At 42.0% G+C, this 22,194-nt stretch overlaps 1 protein-coding gene across 1 annotated transcript; it reads right to left on the bottom strand.

Moving 5' to 3' along the window:
• Positions 1 to 3,527: 3,527 nt before the first annotated feature.
• On the bottom strand, positions 3,528 to 17,862 carry SELENOO (selenoprotein O). The gene is made up of 9 exons (XM_064422189.1): positions 17,333 to 17,862; positions 15,817 to 16,020; positions 14,744 to 14,924; positions 11,583 to 11,713; positions 10,936 to 11,216; positions 10,474 to 10,624; positions 8,535 to 8,720; positions 7,330 to 7,486; positions 3,528 to 6,648 (listed from the first exon to the last, which is right to left on the bottom strand). The coding sequence occupies exons 1-9, from the start codon at positions 17,839 to 17,841 to the stop codon at positions 6,454 to 6,456; spliced, it is 1,995 nt and encodes a 664-aa protein (XP_064278259.1). The 5' UTR covers positions 17,842 to 17,862; the 3' UTR covers positions 3,528 to 6,453.
• Positions 17,863 to 22,194: the final 4,332 nt, after the last annotated feature.

Genomic DNA, 22,194 nt, shown 5'->3' with positions numbered 1-22,194 from the left:
CTGTTGAGAGATGGGTATGAGGTACAAATGTTCCCACAGATATTAGTACCTGCTATTTGATGTGGTTTATTTTCAATCTGATATTAATTATTAATCTAAATATAACTAATTTCTTTAAGACTCATAGTCACAGTGGAAGAGAACATGATGTGCCAAGGTGGTCTGTTAGGAGATACAATATTTGACTATTCAAGCACTTGGTGATTGTTGGAACACTTGTGCCAAGCTTAGTTTTTTTATCCTTAATTTAAACTATGCATCTTATTTTGTGGTGATTATTTAAAACACCTAAAACAGAAATTCAGCACCACTAAGGCAAAATAAAGCTGTAATTCTCAATATATTCCAACTACTGCGTTCAACTAAAGGATCATATTTGTATCATTTTCCTTTTCCCACTTTGTTTTTTCCCCTTATATTGTGAGAAGAGACAATTGAACTTTCAATTAATAATATAAGAATGTTATAAAGAGGCAGTCAGCATTGAAGTACTTTGGTTTCGGGATCCTGAAGTCATGGTTGGTTAAAAGGTGGATATATTCATGAGGAGCTCATTGTCTGATTAGAGGACAGTTATTTAAAGCTACAGGCCTGACTAGCATGTTACCAGGACTATGGACTATTGAATAAGTTTATTTTACAGATAGTTCTATAGATAGTTTTATGATTTTTTTTTCTGAATGAGAAAAGAATATACCAGCTGTGAAGCTGAACTGAATGTTTCTGCTCTGATTCCAAAGTGAGTGTCAAAACATGGTAATGCACAGTTGTAACATAAATCTTCTATGCTGTTTCTCTATCTGTGCTGTCTTTAATTAACTGCCTTTTGTTCTGCAGAAAAGTGGACTGCAAGAGCAAGTGGCTTGCAGACTGAGCTGTTTTGTTGCCCAGGGAGGCAGAGACCTGTTTGTTTACCTGACTTGTTCTTCAGGAATTTACAGGACTGGGTGTGTATGTGCAGGCTTGGCTTCTGGTGCAGACTGATGTCTTGTCCTGAAGCCACTGGACTTCCCACCCAGCATCTTTGGGAGCAGTATCTGATGTTTGGGACCTTACTGCTGGCCCTATACTGTTACTGTTGCCCACTGAACATTGTCTGAGTCCCGTGGTTTGCCCGGGGCAGACCTTTAACATAAACACAAGCAGTAACACACAACAAAGATGATCATGGAAGCGCTGGTTGGACATATTTAAGCACTCCTGGAATTCCTCCTTCCAGCAATGATGTTCTAAGTGAGGCAGCCCCGGGCAAAGCGAAGAAAGGAAAGTGGTTCAGACTAGCGTGAAGCGGGAGGCTGGAGAAGCTCTGCTTGGTGTCAGGAGCCCGCCGGGCCGGGCACCCCCGGCCTCTGGAGCCGTCCCGGCGCCGCGGGCGCAGTTGCGGGCAGCGCCCTCGAGGCGGCGCTGTCTCCCCGAGGCTGAGCGGGCGCTCCGGGCGGGCGCTGCGGCCCCGCCGGGGCTGCGCTCCCGCGGCTCCGCGGGGCCGGCCCGGGGCTCCCGCCCGGCGGCGGGGGGCATCCCTGTGCCATGCTCGTGTGGTGGGCAGGGCCTTTAGGAGCGGAGCAAACTTCCAGAGCCGTCCGGCGAGGTGCTCCCGGCCGTGTCCCTTAGCCTGCGGGATGGCCCTGGCTCCGCGCTGCCGAAACCTCCCCCTTCAGCACCAAGAACAGCTACAAGGGTGGGTACGCGCCCGCCCGCCGAGCCGAGCCGAGCCCGTCTGAACGCTTTTGTAACTTATTCTGCATTCCCCCCCTTCTTTGGCTCTGCTATAATTTGCCATCCTTAAACGGTTTTCATGCAAGGGAATTGTAAGCTACTTTCTGCGTCAGGGCCACATTTCACAGTGTTTTCCAAGAACTGAGGTATGGAGGCCTGAGAGTTCTAAAAGAAAAATAATTTAAAATCTGATCCTTGAGAGGGACTTGTGAAGTCACTTCAGAAAGACGAACTTTTTAATTCATGTTTCTACGGAGGAGCCAATGAGTGAATACAAAGAGCATCCTAAGTCACCAAAAGGGTCAGAGCAGCAGTGTCAGTGCTTAGAACCATGTGCTAGGGAATCTGGCGAGGGATGGGACAGGCTGCTGTAGACGATTAGAAAGTAACACAGCTTGTGCTCTTTTAGTTAGTAGAAGCAAAGCTTTGAAGGTACTTGAGGTGATTTCAGTTCTTTGGGCGGAGGCTAGGGGCAGATATCTGCAGCAGGTGAATCCTCAGGCAGCAGCTGACTCCTCTGTATAAAAGCTCACCTGAAGACTGTGGATTCTTACTGTGATTTTACAGTTGCTGGGCCCTGTGTCCACACTGTCCTTGCCCCAGGGGTGTCTCCTGGGACAAGGGCTGGTCTGGTGGTGAGGTCTGGCTGCCCAATGGAGCTGGGGCACAGTTTGTGTTCTGGCTTCATCAGGGGGCTGATCCTGTTGGTTTGGTCCAGGACAGCTCTGTGGTCCATCCCAGTGGTGAACAGTGGTGGAAAAGAGGCATCAAAACAACAGTCCTAAGCTAAGATGCAAACATAGCCTTGTGCAGTGGAAGCCATCCTGGAGAGTGTTTGAAATTAGGGCAGTTTCTTGATGTCAGGGAGTGCTGGTTCCAGTCATTGGTGCAAGGAGTCAGCAAAGGGATGCCTTCATGTGCTTCTATCTTGGCAAATGAATTGCATAGCTACAGGGTTGGAGCTCCCATCAACTGAGCTTAGATAACTCCAGCCCTTTATTTGCAATTATTTGCAAATTTCCTTATTTTTTAAAGTGTTGAATACAAATTTTAAAAAAACCAAAACAGAACAAAAAAACAACCCAAATCAACAAAATCAATAGCAAAGCAACATAATAGCATTTAAAGGTTAAAAAAAAGAGAAATATTTTTATCTGATTCTAAATTATTTATTTGATGTTTATCATTCATTGCTTATTTCCTTCCTTCAAATGTTCAAGTGTTTTTAAGTTGGTCTGCCAAATAAGATTTAGACTATGGACATTCCAACTAGGAAGTTTTAGGGAAAAAAATTGCAGAATTGTTTCTTTCTAGGGTGAGGGAAAACAGAGGTGCTAAGGGGAAGTGGCAGGACCAAGTGCAACATTTGTATACAGGTGGGAGGAACTGAGAACTGCCCTGCACACTGAAAACCTCCCACTGTCAACACAGGAAGCATAAAGTCAAATGACAAGATGTAACCATGTAACCAAGGAAGTGGCAGCATTGTTTAAAATTCAGACTGTGATCATACACTGGATGTGACACCATAGTGAAACCCTCCTGTTGGGTACACATCTGTGATCAGTATTGCTAACAGTAAAAATTTCAGGAAATAGGCATTAACAAAAATATTAAAATTGCAATTTTAATTGATTTTTATAAAATAATCAAATCTGTAGCACTTATTTGGAAAAAAAAAACAACCAACAAACCCAACCCAGAAACAAACCACAAAACCCCCAAACCCAAACAACATTCCAAAATAAGAGCTGACATCTTACCAAGTCATGAGGAGAGTCCCACTATCATGTGAGACTATCCAGAGACCCATCTCCAATAGGTTCTCATTTCAGTTTTGTAATCTGGGTAGGTACCACTTGATTTTATATGAAAGTACTTTAGGATATATGGTACAGCCACAGGATTAAGTCTAATCAAGTATTTCCACAGAAAGCTTTTGATAGAAAGAGTCACCACTTCATTTTGAGCACAACTCCATGGGTTTTATGTAAGCAGAATATTTGACCAGTAATAAATATTATTTTCAGAACCTATTACAAATACAAGCAGTAAAAATCAGGAAGCAAATTATGATTCAATATTTAGATTCCCAAATGCTCTAAGCTGCACTCCCTTCTCTCTGAAGAACTAAGTGATAACATTCTCATCTGGACAAAAATTGGCCTAGTCATGCTGCTGCTCCACCTCCTGCTTCCACACTGCTCCAGGAACAAGAACAGAAGAAATTCACTATCATCAGAGATCAAACTACGACCCACCTGCTGAAATGAGAGTGCTGGAACAGCACAAGCATTCCACTTGGCTCTGGAGCATCATGCTTCTTCAAACACAAAGCACTGATATTACTGCATGCCCTGGGGAACCGAGCAGTTGGGTGTTACAACTTCACCGAGTGGCACACCAAGGGGCTGCATTAATCATTCCAACCCTGCCAGACCTCTTGCACTTGATCAACATGTAACCAAAGAATATTTAGCAGCAAATGCGTTTGCAGTTCTCACTGTAACATTCATTTTCCCTTTTAAAGATAAGATATAATTGCTTGTAAATTATTCCAAAGTATCTCCTTCGGTGACTTTGGCAATATAGGTGCACAATAATTTGGTAGTTAATCCAAATTCTTGGATGTCCACACAGTTACATTATTCTCCTTCTCTGTACCACTATTAATAGAGACCTACTCAACCCCCCCAAATGATTATTGTTAGAATGCTGTTAAAAAGACTTCAGGCATGGTTAAGAATCATTACTTTTTACAGCATTTTGGTAAAGAAAAAGCTTGGACAGAGCTCCTCTAAAACTCTGTTCCCCTCTGTGTCCCAAAAGAAAAGATATAAACTGAGAAACAGAATCAGCACAGTTATGTTGATCAGTTTGGAGCAACTTTTTCCCATTCTGTTATTCCCTTGTGGACCAGGCACACTGTAAGAGACCACAGGTTCTGCAAGGGGATGTCTCAAGTGTATTTCAATCTGCAGACACACTTTCCCTCCCTGATGCAGTCCTGTTTACCCAGCACTGACTTTCTGCTGAAGTTTCCATTAAGTGGTTTAGTTTCAGTAACCCAAATTTAAAGGAGGGATAATCCTCAATGAAAGTTTCAAATTCCCATAAAAATGGATTATTCCCAGCAGACCTCTTTCAACTACACCACTCATTCTTCCATGGGCTAGGTAATACACCTAGTTTGTCCTTTCCTTTAAGGACTCCAAAATCACACAGAAAGTGCTGTGCTTGTCAGAGATCACAGTTTATGACAAATCAGTTCCTCCAGCTCCAAGACAGAATAAATGCTTACATTCAAAGCATGCCCTATGTCCTGTGACAGTGAGGAGGACAAACTGACTATTAGTGCAGATGGATAAGCATCAGTTCAGCTGTTCTCCCTGTCTGCTGACAGCTCATACTGAGGAAGACTTAAAAAACCATAATTCAGCCCAAGCTGGTGACAAGTTTGCATGGGGGTAGCAGAAGAATTTCCTGGAGGACACGTAAATCACAGTGTGAAACAGTGATCTCTTTGGAAAGAGAAGCCTTTGCACTACACCAAACCTTTCAGGTGTCTGAACTAGTAACAGTCCTTCAAAAAGAAACTCAGAAAGCAAAGTAACAACTACAGAACAACTTTGATGATGTGACAATAACGGCAACCAACCTTCCCTTGAAACCTCAACTGAAGCATTTTAAGTAACTTGCGAGCAAGTCAGCTCCTCTTCTCCTCCCACATCCTCCATCTTTTACCCAAGCTCAAACAGCACGCTCCTAAACGGCCAACTTCCAGCTTGAAGATTTTCAAGGACATGGAAACAAACTAAATGGTGCAAGAGTAGAGAAGGAATGGAAGCACCCCACTGACCTGCATGATGAGCAGGTACCTCACCTGCACGCTTCTCAAACAGGCAGACTCTGTTAGGAGCACAGAAATAAATACACAACCCAGATTTGAGCACTGGGGTAGTTTAAGGCTCAAGCTAATTTGGCTTATGTATCCTGCCCAAGGCAATTGGGTTACAAACTGCACTCCTGATTTTAGCAGATATTTATGGGTGCTGTGTGCAAACATACTGAACCTGAATAAACTTCACCACCAAGTTTTCAAGTGCAGATGTATGTAATCTCCCTTAATTCAGCTCTTAAAAAAAATTCAACTGCTCCCCAGATTCTAGCCTGCACACATTCTCAGAAAATAGATAATGATTAAATACCAATCTGCAGGTTCACAAGAAATGAACTACTTAATTAAATGAAACATAGCTTCAAACAAGCAACACTGAATCTGTTCCTCCATTAAAGAGGACTAAAAGTTTCTGCATAGAGAAAGCAGTAAATAAATATGAGAAGTACTATTAGTTAAGACATCAGACAAAACCAGATCAGATTCCTGACTTGGTGGTTTTGTCTTCACATAACAACAACTCCATTTCAATGACTGAAGTTCAGCCTGCTTCAACATAAAATCTTGTTTTTTCCCTGCAATGTAGTGAGAATAAAGGAAAAACTTTTGGCCTTAAAACATTTAGATTACTGATGTGTATAGTCTGTTGATTCTCACTGGTTTGTTCCAATGATCCACAATTGCTTCAAATTAAGCACAGCTGAAGACTGCTGAAGATGCATCCAAATGTAGTGTTGTTTCAATAACTTAATAGCACTTTGAAGTTTGCCTTGTTGAATTCTTCACTGCTGAAGGAGGATCAGAGTCTTCAGTTCACAGCAAAAAACGAAACAAGGCAGTTAGGAAGATCACGTAACGCAGAGCTCCGAAGCCCAGAGCGGAGGTTTGCTGCAATAGGATTGTTTGCTTCTGGTCTCTTGAGAACAAACAGCTGCTGTAGCAGCTGCTCCCTCCTCTTCTGCCTCCTCCTTTACCTCCTGGAAACCTTCTGCTTCTTGGAATGGATGTTCTAAAAGTTTCAGTACATTTCTTACCTAGAGTGAAAACACAGCATGTTTGTTAAGAATTTAGAAAGTGAAGGCAAAACGATATGGAGAAGAACCTCATGCCAAATAATGAGCAAGTGCATTGTATTAAATACATGAACTCCAGACAAGCCAAATTTGAACAGATGAGCAATATACATAAGATGCAAACTGTAAAATTGTATCTGGCTGAGTTTGTATGTATATGGGACTCAGGCTGAAATAACGTGAAATGCAAATATTAAATACAAATTCTTATCTAATTTATCAAAATAAATTAATTTTCCCATACTGTGCGTGTAATGTTCCAGATGCTGAAGTCTACAGGTAAAAGCTGTAAATTTTAAAAGATAACATTTTCCAAAAAGGAACAAGTATAAATTAATCCTCAACTGCCTTCCAAGCCACTCTCAGGACAGTAAAAGCAGTGTACATGCCTTGTCCTGAGGTCAGCCTACAAGAGCTGGTGAAGTTCACATTCAGAGTTTTGAGTCCATTATTTGTACTACAGTCCTTAAAATTACAGTTATAAAATAAAAGCAATGGAGATCTCCTGAACACTGAATTCCCAATCCCCTTACTGCCCAAGATTCCAGACTAAATTTTGCCTGGTATAATGTCAGTCATTGACAACACACATCCACACAAGCCTAGAGAGAAAGAGAGAGAGAGAGAGCAATAATAGCATACCTCTGAGAAATCCCCATTTTCAGCTGCTTCTATGGCATTCTGGGCAATGTAATTCCTCAAGATATATTTGGGATTGTTTGAATTCATGACCTTGACACGTTCAGTGTTCCAGGCATCAGCATTACCAACGCTTTCTATTTCTTTCTGCAAACGGACTCTGAAATTAAGCAACAACTGTTTTTTACCAAGAACCACATGCAGAAGTTGATACATTTTCTTGTTTTGAGATACTTCATTTGCAGTTCTTAAAAAATACTACACCATCTATAATGCTCTTAGTTTATAAAATGCAGCATGACAACAGACTAGAAAACACCACTTAGTTTAGAAGCAGTATTAGGGACAGTCAGCAGATCCTGACACAGCTTGAGGAAGTGGCACAGCACAGCTTTTCTATTCTCCGAAGTCACATCAAGACACAGGATATGGTATTTTCTGCATTGCTCTGCAATGATTGACACATTCAGGTCTTGTCTTTCAAGTATTTCTATACTGTTTATTGGTTAAAGCTTTTGCTGTTCTGGTAAAAGCATGAGGATGCAATACAGCAGAGGCAGTTTGAAGTACCTATCAGTAAGATTTGCTAAAGCTCTCAGCCCTGCAGGAGAACAAAATCACAGGCAGACAGGTGAGGAAAGATCTGCCCTAATCCACACAGCACAAAAAATCAAACCTCTATTCAGGGGTTTTCTTTACAAAAAAAATCTGCTAACACTTAAGTTTTTAGGCTTTAGAACAGTCTGGACATTTGTTTTTCCTGGCCATGATTTCTATTTTTACTCTTTGATTAAGAATACTTGCTTTCTGTATTAACACATAGACTTTTCTATTGGAAAAAAACTTCAAAGGATAGAATGCTTAGAAGTCAGTCAGTTGTAGTTACTGAGCACTTGAAAGTTCACAACTGGAATTAGTCTATGTCAGAATCAGCATCAACATTGCTGAACCACTTTTCATACTAGATTTGATGCTAGGCGATTTCTACATCTTCACACTACCTCAAAATTTAGTAAACAAAGTAAAAAGATGTCCATGAACTTTCAGAGCAACAAAGACACTGATCATGGCAGTAGACAATACTCTTCAGCTGCATCCCCTCCCCACCCTCCTAATCTACATTTGAGACAGGGTGTCTTTTGTGAGACATGCACATTGTTCTCAAAATGCAGAAATATAATAGTGCTATCAATACTGAGAAACCTTACCTGTATTTCTCCAGCCATTCCTTCCAGTGTCTTTTATTTCTGCTAAGTAAATCATCTGCTGTTAACTGCTGCAGCTTAGAGAACTGTTCAATGCGTTCCAGTTCCTTATTTATATTAGCTTTTGTTCCAATTAATGCTAACAGCTGAGGATTAGACTGAGCCAGCATCAGCATCATTGACAGTTGTCTGGGAACAAAAAGAACAAACATGTTAGATACTAAAGTTCAGCTGCTTGTCAAGAACCATCTCTTTGCAATCAAAGTAGATACAAAAACATTCACAACAAACTGGGATTTCACTAGAGAGGTTAAGTAACAGAAATTCATAATTAACAAAACAACTTTTATTATAAATGATCCTAATTTCACTGTTTCTTCTCCCTTCTTCAGCGTGTTTAATTCATATTCCTGTGGTATATAAAGTGCAGACAGTAGATTTTTAAAATTACTGGTTTAGTTGCACAATTTTCATCAATATACCCTTTGAACTTCAAAAGGAATTTGCTTAAAAATTTTTGATCTTATTTAGATATCAAGATAAAATAGAATTCACAGGTTTTGTTGTTTGGGTTTTTTTTTCTTTAATACCTACTAATTTTGCAAGTACTAATAAAAACCTAAATGATATGGGGAAAATACTTCATTTAAGTTGCATGAGACAACGCTGTGCTTGATTTTTTTAGTTAGCCGGTCGAAATCACAGACTGAGAACTGCTTTCTGGTAATAAATTCCAAACAATATCCAGACTATTTTGCTGCAAGTTTGACTAGGATTGCATCTTTTAATATTTCACCGTGTTAGCTGGTGCTGTACAATAGCTCCACCTTATTTTGCAATACTATGCCAGCTTTTATTTTTCCTGAATTAGTAACTACAGCATAGCATAAAGTAAAATAAAAACCCAAAGAGCTGCAGCATTTTTATTTTCTCTGTGAATGCAGTTTTAAGCAAAGGACAAAACAAAACATTTCTTCCGGCTTCAAAACAGACAACTCATTATATTAAGTTGTATTTTCCTAGTTTCCTTTTATATTTTTAGTCAGCAGAGATTAGCCAGGTGCTTTGATTTCTGAGTTTATATAAAGTACTATCCAGATCTGATGCACACATCTGACATGCCTAGATCTATGATATCCAAGTGCTGTGATTAAAACAGAAATCAGTCATGCACTCACTTTAATGCAGTACTATTCCCCTCCAAAATGATCCCTATGATGATGACTTACAGCTACTTTTCATTTTTCTCTAGTCCTGAATGCAGTATTTAGAAAATACTATCCCATCTCTACCACACAAGCTATCTCTGTATTGTGCTATCAACACACAGCAAAAGCTGAAAAATTTGGTAGGTTCATTACCTTCATGGAGCACTTACTAAACAAGGCTGGGGGGGAGGGAGAGAAGTATATCCAAAAAACCTTTTATTTTTTTTCTCCCCCATCTCCAAAAACTGAAAAACTGTTGCAGCCACTGTTATAAACAGCAGATGAACACGAGTTATTATTTTTCCATGCTCAGAGTAGCTGGACTGCAGAACAAATGGGGCATGGACTACACCACCTCAAGGTTATCCTTAGGCCAGAACTTTGACAGTTGACTTGCTGCTGACACTACACTAGCAGAACACAGTAGCATTGTGGCTAAAAAACTCATTTCTTCTCTAAAATACTTCCAAATCACTTCATTATTTGGCAATCTCATTTCCTCAAGTCAGCAGAAACAGGGAAGGAAACAAAAAAAAAAAAAGACCAAGCAAAAGCTCAGACAACTTTAACTCAAGAGCCAACTGCTGAAAGTCACTGCTGTGTACCATAGTGCATCTACTTAACAGTGACATTTCTAATCTTAAAATCAGTGAAATATTATATACCATGCAGAGTTCATAATGGTTATAATGAAACTAAAAGCAAAAACCAAAAGCATTTAAGCAGAGTAATACCTTGGATCCATCTGTGGTTTAAAAACAACTTTCAGTTCTTCCACAGAAGCACACTGACTTGTAAGGTCTTCTAAGAAACCTTCAAATTTTGAAGGATCAATGTCTACTGAGAATGAACTCAGCAAGTAAAAAATATTTGTGAAGTCTCCAGCTGAAAAAAAAAAATTTTATCAGTAATGCAACTAATAAAGCAGCAGGAAAGCAGATCCCATACCTCCTTCCTTCCTCCTCCCTCAGCAGTACAGGTCACCATTCTGAAGAGGCAAATGTCAGTTGCATAAGGCAACAACTACTCCACAGTTCACAATAAGGTAATTACTTTCAGCCTTCTGTTCTTCTCCCAAATAACAATGTAGTTGCACAAGGCTATTTTCTTTTAAGGTCAAGATATAAATTGTATTTTGATTTGATAATAGATTCTGATAGGCTATTAAATAAGCACCTTCTGTGCTGTTCACCAACCTGTGAGATGCATGGTTTCAAGCAGATCAGACACCAGCTTACTATCTTCTTCTAATTCCAGTTGGATTAGGCCTAGTTTTTTTCTCATCTTCTGCAAATAGTGTTTCTCAAATTCTGCATCATATTCCTCTTCCAGAATGAGCTGGCTTATTTCCAAGGGCAGCTCTGGAACTAAAGCTTCAGCAAGTTTCCCCAGGTTCCACTTGCAAATCTCTGGCTGTTTGTTGTAAGCATAGCGCCCTGTATTATCAGAACCATTGCACACGTGCTCAGGGTCATACCTACAAGAGAAGAAACTGTTAGCTTTCTTCTGCTCATCTGGACACCAATACTGTGAGAAATAGTACTTTTATTATTGTAGTCTGCTCTAGGAACTACAAAATTTGAAAGGAAACACTCCTTGATTCTTTTCCCAAAGCCACAGGCTACAAGAACAGTCTAACAGCTAGAGATGCTGTGAACACAGTTTAAAGTACATTGACAAGAAGAATTACAAGGCAACTAGAACTACCCTGATCTCCTTTGCCATTAAGGTAAATTCAAAAGTCTACTTGAGAGTTAAAATATTAAAGCAACCACGAACACCAGGATTGTCCTACATAGCAAGAACAATATATGTACATTCCAAACAATGATGCCACACTGACCTGTCCATAAACCCAAAAGGGCCATAGTCAATGGTGAGCCCAACAATACTCATGTTGTCTGTATTCAGCACGCCATGGCAAAACCCCACACACTGCCACTCCGCAACCAGCCTCGCTGTCCGCTTGGTGATCTGAAAGAAAGGACATGGTGTTCATTTGTCACCACAACAATGTATTTCCAACACATTCATGTATTTCCAATACATTCATGTATTTCCTAGTCTGAACTGATGTTTCTACAGCTCCAGTGAAAGCAGATTCTGGCAGTATGCCATGGCCACAAACATCTTAAGGACAGTTTGCCTCTCTCCTCCTGTCAGTAGCTCCCCTGTTTCCCTGCCTCCCATTTCCTCTTGCATCCACTTCTCTCCTTCCATGCTTGACTTGCCAGTCGATTGAACAGCTTTCAAATGCTCTGGGGACAGGACACTGAAACAATGTAAACTGCTTGACGTCAGACTTGCACACTGGTGCAGTCATTATACAAATATATTCTTTTGCCTATTATTAATTTTAAAGAGTAACCAAAGGCAGGAAATCACATAAGCAAGTGTAGTCTTTTGGTTTACCTCGTATGTAGGGGTGAGGGAGGTTAAAGGGCTGACACAAAAAACTATTCCATGCAAACAGGTTTTAGCACTGATAAGCATTTCTCTCCATGTTCTGAGAGTGGAAATAAGGCTACAAGTTTAAATAAAAGTATTGCAAGAACGATGATTTTATTTAAATGCAATTCTTCACCGAATGCATTTTCATCAGTAATTTTCCACTGCTGAACTGAGAACCAGTTGTATGGAACTATTTGTATGGAATTGACTAAAATCACTGCATGTGCCTCATCCTTTAAATAAATAGTGTAATATTTTAAAGCAGTCCTAGTTATTTAAATACATTAACACACCTGTCAACTATAACACTAAAAATCTAAAAGTCATGAAGCTAACACGATTTTTAAATAAAACTAGTTGCAAATACTTTACTAAATTGCTCTAAGTAAAAATTCCACATAGCCATTCTCTAAAATTTTAAATCAAATTATTTTCATAGATAAAATCATTCTTCTTCCCAAATAGCTAACAATGCACAAAAATTCAACAACTATTTGCTCCATGATGCGGTGTAAGTATATTTCATTAAGGTTCAAAAAGCAATCTACAAATTGTTTAATTAGATGCTTCTATGCCTTTGTGTTCAAATCCAAAATTTTTCTACCTTTTTTAAAAAAAACACATGCAGTCAAGTAAAGAAGTAAAATTAGACAAATCTTGCCCTGACAGGCAGTGAAAACCACAAATGATGTATGGAACACAGCCTTGAGATCCCACACTTCTAATTTTTCCAACATTCTCGTGGTAGGTACTTTACACATTTTCCCTGAACGCTGATTCACGGGGCTGGAAGCCAGCAGCCAGCTACATGTGTCCAAAACTGATTACCTAGGCCATGACCCAGTGAGAGAGGCACACCCTGCACAATGGCTCTGTGCCAGGAAAATGTAGAATTTAAAACTGAAAAAATCCTGGCCACCAGGGGTGGGATGAAAGCACTCCAGTGGTAAGGCAGTCCTTGTATGAATGCATTGCACTCCACCAGGGCTCTGGTAAAAAGAAATCCCCCTGATGAGAGTGTCCAAAACCAACTCAAGCTTGGGTGCCACTTTGCATTCTCTGTGACCTTTATTTTTGATCAACATTTTTCTACAGCTAGCCAAAACAGAAGGCAAGTATGGTGTGTGTATATATAAATGAGACTGTTGCTGAAGGACATGCTCATTTGAATTTAAACAACAGCTACAAATTGTTTGAGAAGTACAGCCAATGATGTCTGCTTTCTAGACAGTGCTGTGATGTGCAATCACCTGTACTTTTTTCTCCATTTCCTCCACAGTGCAGAAAGAATGATAAAACAAGATAGAATTGAAGTGACAGCAGTTCCCTGCAAATGGGTGTGTTTGTTGAATTAAAAAAGGACTGGGGTGATTTTCAGGCAGAGGAAAGCCTGGAAAGTCTCCACTAAGGATGAGAGAGAAAACATGAGGAGGCAATGGTAGCACAGACATGGAGTGTGGACAGGCAGTGGCACGAGGAGCACAACAAACAAAAAATGGATCTGGGGAAACAAGAAAAGGATGCTAGGAATATGGGTGGGGGGAAGGAGAAAGAAACCAGTAGTAACTGGGCCAGGAAAAGCAGCCAAAAGAAGCAAGGAAGAAGCAGGACTGGGTACACACACACATCCACAAAGATCCCCAAGTCCCATGACTTTTCTGCCATCAGGAAGCAAACATGCCATCAGCTACACAGCTGAACACAACAGAGAGTGATAAGCCACAGCTCTCCTCATCAAACCAAATTGTTCCCACACAAAGGAGTTGTCCACCAGAGTTAAATTCTTTGGAACATAGTGGTGAAACAAGCCATAGCTTGCCTTGCAGAATTACTGCAAGTATGCACAGGTTGTGGTAAAGAAAAAAAAAAGGGCACGAAACCAAACTGTGGAATATCAGCTCTCAAGTCTGGCTATTGACCTCTTACTGGTCTTTTGAAAGTGCATCCATCATGCTGCAGTCATTCCCTCAGTCTATACAGATAGTTTCAGGTTTCAAAGCACCACAACAGCTTTCAGATAGACTAGTCAAGTATTCAACACTGGTATTTTTTAATTACTCTGCTTGCTGGCTAGTTATAAAAGTGCTCAACTGCCTTGAAACATTTCAGTTCTAAAGTTTGAAGTTAAACTGATTTGCAGACAACATTCCTGTTTGTAATTTGGAAAATGAGACTCAGCATCTCAGTATTTTACAAAACAATGCCTTGCCTGTAATATCTCAGCACCATCAACTCATCATCTGAAAGTAAGAGCCAGAACTCCCTCTCCCAGTCTAAGACAAGCCCAGAAAATTGAGACAAGCCTTTAGAAGCTGCCCCAAAGCAGGGAGATCATGATTTACCATTAGGAAGGTTACACTGTTTTCACTGGTTAGATCAATATCAACAGTACTTTCATCAATAAACAGGGTCCACTAAGAGTGCTTTCCTCAAAGAAGAGTTCAGACAATTGAGTGATACAAAGAACTAACTGACTCCAGTCACTTGTGCTCACAGATGGACTTCCTAAAGACGACTGGTAGGGATTTATGAAGAGAATCTGATCTTCCTTACCTCTTTGAAGAAAGCAGCATTCCTCTGAACAGTGTTGTCTGAATAAGCCTCCTGGATTTCTGGGTAGAAAGTGCTGATCACATAATCAAGCATCTGTATTCGAATGTCATTTCGGTTCACGCTGGGACCCTTGCGTCCTGTGTATTCATCAGGGGGCTTAAAAATTTCAAAAGAGCCAAATCTGTTTCAAAATAAAAACATGTTTGAGAATTATCTGATACTATAATTTGATATTGCATGCAATAAAAACATTTACTGTTGTTGCAATAACAGCACATCATCTCTTAACATAAATTCTTCGGGTGACTGAGAGAAAAGACCTGCAAGATTCCTACACTGAACATGGTGAGGCCCAGTGACTTGGTGAAAGGAAGCTCCTACATCCTCATGTAACTAAACTGATCAACCCTGTCAGTACTGAACACCAGCTCATTAAAATTTCTTATAACTCCTTCTACTGAAAAATTTTTATCCTGCAAATATGTAGAAGTTGGACTTATTTTAAATACTAGACTGTACATCAAGCATACCAGATATGTAAACACACAGGAATGCACACAAATATACACATACATATTCCTCATACCTCACCTTCCTCTAATATTCTGTAACCTTAGAGGAAGCAATGCAACTTCCTGAAATGCCTAATAGCTTCTGCTGGAGCAAGAACCTCCTACGCTTCTCAGGCAGGGACAGTACACCCAAACTTTCACAGAACTACATTAGAACTGGAATTAAGGATCAAGGTATAATCCACCACTATTACTACTACTATAAAAAACCAATAATGTATTCTGTACAGGAATAAACATGAAAAATATCTTCTAAGTCTGGAGAACTTACTACTTCTTTCTACCAGGCCAGCATCTCTAGTATTTATTTGTCTCAGTGCATCTGCTGAACAAGAGAAACAGCTTCCTACAGCCCAGCAAAAGGAGTTCCAAGCCTCCAGAACAAGAAACAAACAAACAGTGTGTACTGTTAGGGAAATACAGTTTAAAAGACTGCTTAGTTTTACAGGGAAAAAAAAAAAAACAAACCAAAACAAAACGATCAACAAAACAGGCTTCTACCTTATAAATGTAGAGGCTATTCTCAGAACAACTGTACACCTTTCATTTTTTGGGTTCCCATCATAAAACACGTCCCGAACGACTTTGGAGTCGGATGTGACGCAGGTGCCAGCCCGTGTGGTTGGTATTCCCAGGTGGAACATGGCCTCGCTGCACAGGAACTCCCGGATGCTCGAGCGCAGCACCTTCCGACCATCAGCTTGTCTGCACCAAGGAGACATGGATGGCTGTTAGCCCAGAAAGGCAGGAACTCCTATCTCCTCTGCAGCAGCAGAGGAATAAAAGCCTAGAAGTAACACACTCTGTCCATGGTCCCACAAAAAAGTAGTGGCAGATGTGAGAAGCTGGACCTTCAAACTTCTGCTGAAGTTCAATTACATGGACACAACAACTTGCAATGAAGAGCACACACAACAGAATAAACCTTCCAGGTACACATATCCCTTCTAATCATTAACTATGTTTGTTGTATTGATGCAACAGTCTTTTAATTTTTTTTTTAATTTGGACAGCTATAGCTATTTTATTGTATATCAAGTCAATGGTTTCCTCTTAATTAAATGAAATATGATGAAAAATATTATTTTGAATCTTTCTGGGAAAGCAATCTGGAAATGGGGTCCTAAATATGAGCATGCACAACAGCTGCAGTAAAAAAAAAAAAACCAAACACCTAAACAGATAATAAACTAGCTTATTTAACAGATATTAAGCAAATGGAACAGACAGAGGTGGTTCTCAGCCCACACTCCCAGCACTTCCAAAGCCACAGGCCAGCAGGAGAGCCGCCCAGGGCAGATCTACAAAGCTACCACTGTATCTGGGATTTTCACTGAGATTTCCTTAACCCTCACAGACCTGGAGAAGGCCTTCACAGGACCACATACATGAAACTAAGGTGCTACAGAGACCGTAGGGCTGGAACAGAAAATGCAAGTGGGAAAAATAACCTGAAATATGTAAAGTATTTAAAGGTTAACATGTTTAAAGGGATACCCATCCTTTGCCGGGATTTGGTCAGTATGCCATTCTGGGGACTTTTCCACTATTCCCCCCCACAGCTGGGAAGAGTGGGAAGAAGGACCAGGAGGACCTTCAAACACCATCTGTGTGGGCAGCAATTACACACTGCTCTCCTCTCTGTCACCATGGTCTGCATCCTGCCACAGGGGGAAACCGCAGGGATTACCAGGGCTATCCCTGGAGGATAACCAGGGACAGTAATGTGCCACCTGAAGGATGCAGTGAGATGCAGTTACACTCTTGTTTTCCAGTGGAAAACTTTGCCACCTCCTGCTCTGGCATTTAAGCATTACACTGGCTGCTGCCAAAGTTAAACAAAAAACAAATAACCACGAGGGCTTAAGAGATGACCTTTGCCTCAGGGAACGATCCTCAGCACGGTACCAGCCCCTCGCTAACGCGAGGCAAGTCCGTCCCCGTCCTCCCCTCACAGCGCCCGAGCCGCGCGCGGGGGTCACCGGCGCTGCTGCGGCCCCGTCCCCCCGGGCCTTACCGGGAGAAGGGGGTGATGCCGGCGCCCTTGAGCTGGATCTCCCAGCGCTCGCCCCGCGGGCCCAGCACCTCGCCCAGGTACATGGCGGCGCCGTCGCCCAGCTGCCCCGCGAAGCTGCCGAACTGGTGGCCGCAGTAGCAGTGCGCCGCGGGCTCCGCGCCCGCCGGCACCCGGTTCCCGCTGAAGAACAGCGCGGCCTCGGCCTCCGCCGCCGCCGGGTCGGCCGCGGGCGCCTCCAGCCCCAGCAGCGCCAGCGCCGGCAGCGACATGGCCACGAGCCGCGGGTTCTGCAGCGGGCTGGGCCGCACCCGAGCGAAGCAGGCGCCGGGCACGGTCCGCGGGCCGCTCTCCTCCGAGGCGTCCACGGGCAGCGAGCGCAGAGCCAGGTTGTCGAAGCGCAGCGCGCCCAGCCAGCCCCCGCCGCCCTCGGGCTGCTGCATGGCCGGGCCCGAGGCCGCCCGCAGCAGCCGCGGGGCGAAGCGAGCGGCGCTGCGCAGCACCGAGGCCATGCGCCCGGGCCGGGGGCGGCGCCGCCGCGGGTCCCGCCCATGGGGCAGAGAGAGAGAGCGGGAGCGCGGCCCGGCCCCGCGGGTCCCGCCCATGGGACAGCCCGCCCGGAGAGCGGGAGCGCGGCCCGGCCCGGCCCCGCGGGTCAGGGACAGCCCGCCCGGAGAGCGGGAGCGCGGCCCGGCCCCGCGGGTAAAACCGGCCCCCAGCGGAGCAGCGCAGCAGGCAAGTGGCGGGGGAACCCCCAGGAAGAAAAAATATAAACGAATGTATGCCGCAAGTCAGAACTTACTCAGAATGCTCCTGTTCTGTGTTATTTCAGTCAATAGCAGCTACCTCAGTGGTGGGTCAAGACCAAACCCCTCCAAGGTGCGCACACTTTGTTTCTCTGCAGGGTCCAGTGCACGCCTCCACTCAAACCCGGACATAGCAGGTAAACCATCTGCAGACATTAGATGGCGCTAAATTATTACTATTACTTGTACTTTCCAGCTAAACTCAACTGTGAGTCTCTGCTCTAAAGGATCGGGGTGTAGCCATAACAGGTGATGGCAGCAGGGAGAGGGAGAGCAGCTGCCCAGCGGCAGGTGATGCACACCCTGTTGCACTTGTACAAACCTGAGCAGCTTTGCCGAGCTTGCCCACACAGCTCTCCCGCAGGCCCTGGAAAAAGCAGGTGTGCAGCTTAGTTGCTGGAGAGACACATTACAGTGATAACCAGCCAGCTCTAATCAAATATTACTTTTCATTACTTTGTCCAGTTTGTAAATCATCTCTGTATCCAGAATCAGAGACATCTTACCACTAAAAGAATGTCACCTAGCTGGGATAAGTTTTTCCCACTTTCCTTCACATATTAGTCATGATACACAAGTACCAAGTATCTTGGATAAGGCAAGTGTGAAAGTAGCTGTGTGCATCTTTCCCCTTGCCCTTATCATCACTAGAACTTTTCCATGTCATACTACACAAACCAAGAGACAAAACCTCCAAGCAAAAGCGCTTGCTGACTTTGTAGCACAGTCATCCCCAGAAGGGAGCTACCGCGGAGGAGCCAGAGCCAGGTCAGGTGGCAGGACTCAAAGGACAAGGGCTTGTTATGGAAAAGAGCACACATTCCCCCAGCTCCCAGCCTTTTCTCTGCTGGGAGCGAGGGTAAGAGCCTCCCTGGAATGTAGAAAGCTCCACTCTGCAGCAGGCACAAGGCAAGCGATGGAAGGGATAACTACACAACCAACCCCCAGCCAGATTCTTCAGCTGGGAGCAGCTGAACAGGACAGCTGCTTGAGCTGTTCCTGGGGTCCTCCCATACACACACGAGACCTGCTGGTGTGAGGATATACACAGCGGTGCATTTTTTCACCCGAAGAGGCAGTAGACTGATTTCTTTGGAGTGACTTTTGTCCTGTGCTTGATGTCTTCCATGTGCATTTCTACCGAAGCAAGGGTGCCCCAGATGAAGGGGAGAGAATGATGAGGAGGACTCCATCTTATCAGAAAGCTAATGAATTACTTTATTATACTATACTATATATACATTTCATCTAAACTGAATCTGCCATGCACTCACTCTGCACACAACTGCACAGAATTGCACTCATCTCCTGATTCTCCCATGACTGTCAGCAGACAGTCCTGACAAACACACACTCTTGGCCCTAATAGGCCAAGGGAACAAAACATCCTCACTTTGGATAAACAATCTCCATATTGCATTCTACTTTGGCACAACACAGGCACAGCGAGTGATAAGAACTCTGTTTTCCCTCTTTCTGAGGTTCAGAGAATGTGAATCTCAGAAATCCTTGGGAAGAATTTCATCTTGCTTTTCTCTGTGAAGAAAAATGTGGCAACACCTTTCCACAGCATGGGCTCGGCCCCCTGCTGAAGTCTGTCCATCAGTCAGACCCACATGAGTAACCCTTCTCCTGCCAATACTTAAAAGCTCCCACATCTTACAAAAATGTCAGTCTCAAAACACAAGTCTAAAATTAAAATTTATTTCAGTTTTAAAAAGAAACAGGGAAATACATACATGAGCATCTTAAGAGTTACACAAGTGATAAAGTGATGTTTCTTTTCCACGTGTAGCTCTGACTGCCTGGCACTTTGAGGTAACTTGATACGTTTGTCACTTTTTCAGATGTTTTACAACACACACAGAAATACAGCTTCCAGTGGAAACACAGACATTTTAATCCACTTCAAAAAATCAATTTTCTAATTTTGTTCAGTATTTGGTATAGAAAAGACACCTCAAACGTGACGTGGGCCAGCAGTGTGCAATGCCATGCTGGTGAACGATACACTGGCAAGGCAGGCGGCTGCCAGGTGCCACCTGAGCCTGTCTGCCCCAGCACTGCTCCAGAGCAGAGCTGCTGTGCAGCCTCCTCTGCCACTCCAGGGACAGCACAGCACTACAGTAGCCTCAGTTTCTTCTTCCACCTAAATGGTTTTACCAGCAATTCTTTGCAGCCACAGCTCCAATTGCAACTGGAGGGAACTTTGCCTGATCAAGGAAAAAAGGGCTGCGTTTTGATTTACACACTATCAAAAAATATGGACCATGGTTGACAAAGGGTACAACAGATGATACATTGTCTGTATGGAATACAGCTTATATATATGAATACAGGGACTTTGTATTAATGTATTTTTTTAAAATAATGGTCATATTGATTTACCTGTGCCAATTTGAAAAAAAAGCTCTTTGCCACTATTCACCATCTTTTGCACTTAAAGGATCTTTATTTCCCACATGAAGGACAGCACTTTAAGTACAAATGACTGATGTAAAGCCAATATTGGAGTGCTCTGCTGGACTGGGACTACAGCTGTCAGCTCCTTGCAAAACTGAGCACTGGAGACATGAAAAGAAAAGCAACAACAAAATCAACTCACCATGCCTAACTCTGAATTCTGAATTTAGGTTCTCACATTGAGCAGACAGTTTCCCTGTGTGTTCAGTTGGACAGGGAAAAACTCATCCTTTTCCAGTAACATGTGGTAGGTAGAGAAACTCGTTCCCCTGCTCCAGTACTACACTCAGATGCCCCTCAGCAGAAGGTAATTAGTTCAACTGATGTTCTCCAGGAAAATGTGTTAGATGGTGGAATTATCCTGTACTAGATCTAGCTAACCAGTGTTTGCTCTTAATAAAAATACTGGTTAATTAGGAAAATAAATACCTTCAACAGAAATGGTGGTTAAAATATTTTATTTTTTATATATAGAACTTACTGCTGTTTACTTTAAATCACTTTAAAGGCACACATTGTTAAAAATACTTCAAATTTACATCACATGTACAAATGCATAAAACAGATGTACATGTCACCAAAAAAATACAATATGGCTTCATAAGGTTGAGGCGGGGCTGGGACAATTCAACATATACTTAAATTTTACAGGATGCTGCTAACAGTGAAAGAACTGACTAGAACAGAAAAGAATGGACCTAAAACACGGATTATGTTATATAAACAGTACAACACATTGAATACACAACATCAAGAATCTGTGTATGGATTCATAGAATTGTTAGTTCTGCAAATTCATCACTTTCCAGTGCCACTGAATAAACAGTGCATGCATATGATCTGCCAATTTGCAACAGTGGGAAGACAAATTGCAAATTCTCCAAGAGGCTCTCTGAAGAATCTGCTGATACGTTTTGTAAAAAAAAAAAAAAAAAAGAAAAGAAAAAAAAAAGAAAAGAAAAAAGAAAGGAAAGATTGAAGATTGAAACAGTGGACTTAAAGTACTGACTGGAGAGTATAATTGAATAACAAATGGACACCTTAGATGGTAATCACTTTTGGCTAAAAAGCATAAAACATCAAATCTACAAGAATGCTCCATGACAATCATTTAGCATTAGTCCCACCCAAGATTAAGGCTCCTATCTAAAATTTACCTTAGATTTGTTTTTGTTTGTGTAAAATTACCTGAGCACAGATATCAAAGATCTACAGAGCTTTTAAAATACCTGCAGATACTTTAAAAATCTGTAGACAACTTAAAGCAAAATATCCATATATTTAATTCTACCAGCTAAATATTCTCAAGAAAATAACCAACAGAACAACATTTTGGTATGTCAGTAAAGACAGGAGAAGAGTGAGCTTAAGCTTTTGCTTTCATCTTTTAAAAATGTACACAAAATGTAATAGAATTATTCAAATAGGACCGCTTAATTGTAAACAATACATTAAATGTTTTTAAAAAACAGGAATCAAAATTTAGGCAGTTACTCTACTCTTCTCTAAATTGTTTACAAATGCTGCTTCTCCTCTTGCTAGAGACGGCTGGTGGTTTCTTAAGCACTAATAAATAGAAAATAAAAGGACCTGCCC

Source organism: Passer domesticus, chromosome 5 (assembly GCF_036417665.1).
Source record: "Passer domesticus isolate bPasDom1 chromosome 5, bPasDom1.hap1, whole genome shotgun sequence".
Taxonomy (NCBI): Eukaryota; Metazoa; Chordata; class Aves; order Passeriformes; family Passeridae; genus Passer; species Passer domesticus.
The sequence above is the reverse complement of the archived record's forward strand: the minus strand, read 5'-3'. Positions and strand labels throughout refer to the sequence as shown.